The sequence below is a fragment of the Vespa crabro genome, chromosome 1 (genome assembly GCF_910589235.1).
Source record: "Vespa crabro chromosome 1, iyVesCrab1.2, whole genome shotgun sequence".
Classification (NCBI taxonomy): Eukaryota; Metazoa; Arthropoda; class Insecta; order Hymenoptera; family Vespidae; genus Vespa; species Vespa crabro.
This window is the reverse complement of record NC_060955.1, coordinates 7,736,312-7,740,955: the sequence shown is the minus strand read 5'-3', so window position 1 is coordinate 7,740,955 and position 4,644 is coordinate 7,736,312. Positions and strand designations below refer to the sequence as shown.

General features: G+C 29.5%; 1 protein-coding gene across 1 annotated transcript; it reads right to left on the bottom strand.

Annotated features, from left to right (window-relative positions):
* Positions 1-218: 218 nt before the first annotated feature.
* LOC124432762 (60S acidic ribosomal protein P0) lies at positions 219-2,131 on the bottom strand. Its single transcript, XM_046981912.1, has 5 exons — positions 2,019-2,131; positions 1,611-1,704; positions 1,101-1,511; positions 684-1,028; positions 219-441 (listed from the first exon to the last, which is right to left on the bottom strand). The coding sequence occupies exons 2-5, from the start codon at positions 1,662-1,664 to the stop codon at positions 298-300; spliced, it is 954 nt and encodes a 317-aa protein (XP_046837868.1). The 5' UTR covers positions 1,665-1,704; positions 2,019-2,131; the 3' UTR covers positions 219-297.
* Positions 2,132-4,644: the final 2,513 nt, after the last annotated feature.

Here is a 4,644-nt window from a genome sequence, read left to right as displayed (position 1 = left end):
TTACTGTTCTCTTTTACGTTTTTATAAAACAACATGAATGAAAATATAAATATATTTATATAGGAGTATTATACGAGCGATAATTAGTTTTTTCTATATACCAAATTCTTAAAATAATTAATATAATCTATAATCTATATGTCTCTTATTGCACTGTAAAGAGATTTTTTAAATACTTAGGATAGACGGATAAGAAAGGTTTAATAATATTTTATTTGTTTACTATAAAGTGTTCACTTTATTCGGACATCAGGCATAAGAAATGACAGCAGTATCTCTGTTGTTAAAACATCTTGTTTAATCAAAAAGTCCAAAGCCCATGTCATCATCCTCGGAATCGGATTCCTCTTTCTTTTCTTCTTTTTTTTCTGCAGCAGGAGCTTCAGCAGTAGCAGCTGGTGCAGCAACAGTAGCAGTAACAGCTGCAAACTTGCTAGGATCCTGAAAATTTCATATTAAATTAAGTATTTGAACATAAAAAAAGAGCATATATTTTTCTTTTAAAGACAATTTTCAGACAGCGCATTCACGCTATTCTTCAACAGAGAACTTGACGTGCCAGTGGGTTCAACTATTTCTAGCTCTAGCACGAGATTCAAGCCCTTTAGACATGTAATATTTTCATCATATATTGTATTGATAACAACTTTGTAGTTTAATTTAATTTGATTAAAATATTTTACCTTAATGTACTCTTTGATTGTTGTAGCTTCAGGAAACACGATATCAGTGACAGCAGCAACAGCCAGTAAGTTTTTGAAACCATTGGCAATGCTATGCGGTGCGCTAGCAACAGTCGGATAGCCAATGGCTAAGCAAACTGATGCTAAGTTTGCAACACCAGCTAAGAATTTCTCACGAAGATCTTCAGGTTTGATATCTAAAATTTCGGGTGCAAAAATAGTGCCAGAATCATAAACTTGTTCCACAAGTAAACCATATGAAAATGGAGAAATGTTCAACATATTCAAAAGAGTTGCTTCAGAAGCACCTACTTTATCACCAGGTTTAAGAATATGTACGTCATTCTAGAAGATACAAAAATATTAGTTAAGAAAATTTACCAGTTAGTTTGATCCTCCAGTTAGTTTGATACTTACAATAATTTCAATAGTACCCTTAGAAATTTTGGTCGGTATACTCAAAGCTTGGAAGAAAGAAGTTTTTTCTGGGCCAAGACCAGTATTTTGAGCTGGAATTACGACGCTCAAAGGTGCGATAGCACCTGCTCTAGCTGGAGCTCTGACTTTGTTCTCTAACAATTTATCACGTACTTCTATCAAGTCACCTCGCGTAAAAACAAATCCAACATTGCCACGAATATGAGGCAATAGTTTCTCCAACGCAGCATTTCGTTCGATATGGCCACGAATAGCTTTACGCATCATAGTATTTTTTCCCATAAGTACCACAGCGTTTCCACGCAAGGACATACGGATCTGTTGCATTTGCTTTGAGCCGACATTGTCCGCTCCCACGATAAAACATTTTGGATAGTCATCTAGGAGTTGCTAAAAAGTTTGAACATTTTTTATTTTTTTCTAAGATAAAATTTATAGAAATAGTAAAAACATTTGTAGATATTTTTGTGAATGTATATGCATACGTACAACAAGTTTAGTGAAGTAATTAGACTTCCAAGTTGCTTTGTCCTCCCTACCCATCTTAACGTGTGCGTAGGGATACCTTACGGAAATTTAAGGACTAAAACAAAATTATAAGTTTCATCAATTTAATAACACGGTATCATAGGAATAAGATGAATTGACGCGAATCTGGCGGTTATATCTCAAAATAACGATTGGAAACATTTTTTAAATATTGCCATGTGGCAACATAACCTGTAGACCATTTTAAATATTCTAAGAGTATATTTACAATTTATCATATTTTCAATTGTTATATATTAAAATTAGAATACAGATTTACAATTAGAATACAAACGACACGTGAATAAAAAAGATGTTTATGTAAAAATTCAAAAAAAAAAAGAAAATTAAATAATGAAAACAGCATACCTTAGCAAGAAGAATGGTACAGTGAAAAAGGAAACGGAAACTTAGTCTATAATGTGTAACTTGTCGTTGATAAAAAAAACAATGTAGTTTGGGAAGTTAGAAGATCAAATTTATCGTTTCTGATATACTGTGCCATCTACTGTGAAATAAATGTATTATATATATTATTTCCATTAAGTATTTTAAATAGTTTGTGAACACTTTATCTAATAATTTTCTTTCATATTTGTTTAATATGAAGTACTTGTCAGACATTTTATACAGTGATAATAAGAGATGTTCCATAATTAAATCATCGATTAAATTTTCGAATGATTAAACTTTCATTATAAATTAGTATAGAACATATAGTAATCAATTTGTACCAGAAGGTGAAAACAAAAAAAAATAAATTATTAAGTATAAATAATATTCTTATATTACTTTATTAAAAACAGGATTTAATTTTAATTAATATCCTAAAATCACGTTCTAAATAAAATTAATATTTGAAATTGTAAAAATTAATGATCTAAAAAATTTTTAGATATTCGATTTATTCAATATAAAATTGTATTGTATAATATACCTATAATCATAATATAATCAAATAGAAAACAATTTATTTTCTAATACAAATGAGAATAAATTAGATAAAAAAATATTATGGATCATAATTATAATCATATAGAAACAAACTATTTTAACCTATCACTTGGCATTATACTTATTTGTATCATTGTAAGTCGTAGATTTAAATACATATGAAATAAAATATTAATTTTCCTTGAAAATGTACATTAAAATCATTCCTTTTGTTGTTAATTTCTTATCACATTTTTCAACGATAGAAAGTTTGTCTCTCGATAAGCATATATATGCCTTCAGACTTTTTTCCCTTATGTAGCTATACACATTTTCCATTCAATGATAGTAAGATTTCGATCAATCAAATTGTTCAATTCGCTGCTATAATAGTAGCCAATAGTATAAAAAAAAGTTTATTATGTTAAAATTCTATTGTTATGCTTCCTATGAACAATCAATCAGATTGTAAGATGTTCTGATGTTACAATTCGACGCGATAAGATATAAATATATAATCAACAGCGTAAATCACAAAAATTGTTTAAATTTATTCATCACCTTTTGTTCAAAGCGTGTGTGACTTCAGCGACAGTTACGGACAAAATATGAACTATAAATACAAATAGGGAACGCTGTCGCTACCATGCGTATCGGTGAATAAGCTTGTGTGATTATTCCCCTCTCATACGTACATAACAATTGGTTTTGTGTAAATAGAGTAAATAACGTTAGTAGACTGTAACTCACACTTTCTAATCTCTCGTATGTATATTTTTTTTTTATGGAGTATGCGTCCCGCAATGATCCGTGCTGGATACGACGTTGGTATGCATTTGTTTCAAGATAAATGCATATAAAATAATAAATATAATTGACACATATAAGAATTAGTATATAAATCTGCTATAAAAAATAAGCATTTGTCGAATATTTCCTTAAAAATAATTAGAGAATACTTATATATTATATTATTTTAATATAAATTAAAACATGAGTTTTATATAAATTAAACTACGAGGTAGAACTCCCTTTTTTTTACGTGGTTCCCCTATAGTTCAATTTAATTACTTCGATTATTACACTACTACTGCTACTACTAATACTGTTGTTGATAATAATAATATAATATAATGTAATATAATAATAATAATAATAATAATAATAATAATAATAATAATAATAATAATAATAATAGTAATAATAATAATAATAATAATATACTTAAATATTATTTAACCGTTTTAGTCTCAGACGGTATTGAAAAAACACTGTCGAAGAATCCCAAACAGCGCAACCGCACTTTCCCTACATATGTTTGAAAATATCCAAGCAGTGCGATAGCACTTGTTTAATTTTATGTTGAGAAATACCAAGTAGCGCGATAGCGCTTCTTGTATGAGGTAAGTAACGTGATTATCGTGTTTTTTTCATCGCTTTAAAAAGTTTGACAATCTGTCACGCACCGTCAGTTGTCCACAATGCTCGAAATATGCTGGGTTTTCTCGACATAAAATCTAAACAGCGTGATCGTGCTGCTTGGAACTCATACATTTTATATTATAATAGTAAAGGCAATGGTGGCATGTTCATTTGAAAATTTAGGATTAATTGTTATAAGCACATTGTGCTTCTAAAATCCACGACAATTCTCGAATCGGAAGATTAGGTGCTTTATGGGAATCGACAATTTTAGATAAAAGCGCTCGTAATAAAAAGACGTTATCTTCTCTTTTATTTTATTTGACCAAAAGCAATTATTTTTTTCTATTTTATCTACAATTATTTCTTTTGATGTTCAAAGAATAAAATAGCATCATTGTCTTTGAGTGACATATAAAAGACCCTGCAATTGGTACATATACCTATCCGAGTCTTTTTATTTTGGCACTCCATTTTGAAGGTACATAATCTTTTTATGTTCAATTCCTTCCATTGGCGTCATATCCTTCATTGAAGGATATGAGTCATATCCTTTCAATGAGGATATCGGTACCAATTAATCCGTCTGGAAAAGCCACCAAGAATATTTGATGTTTACCTATAATCAGACCCGTACCTT

Coding starts and splice junctions, on each gene's coding strand:
- LOC124432762 (XM_046981912.1), bottom strand. CDS start 1,664: ATGGGTAGGGAGGACAAAGCAACTTGGAAGTCTAATTACTTCACTAAA. Junction 1,512..1,610: donor ATTACTTCACTAAACTTGTT/GTACGTATGCAT, acceptor CAAACTTTTTAG/CAACTCCTAGATGACTATCC. Junction 1,029..1,100: donor AGGGTACTATTGAAATTATT/GTAAGTATCAAA, acceptor TGTATCTTCTAG/AATGACGTACATATTCTTAA.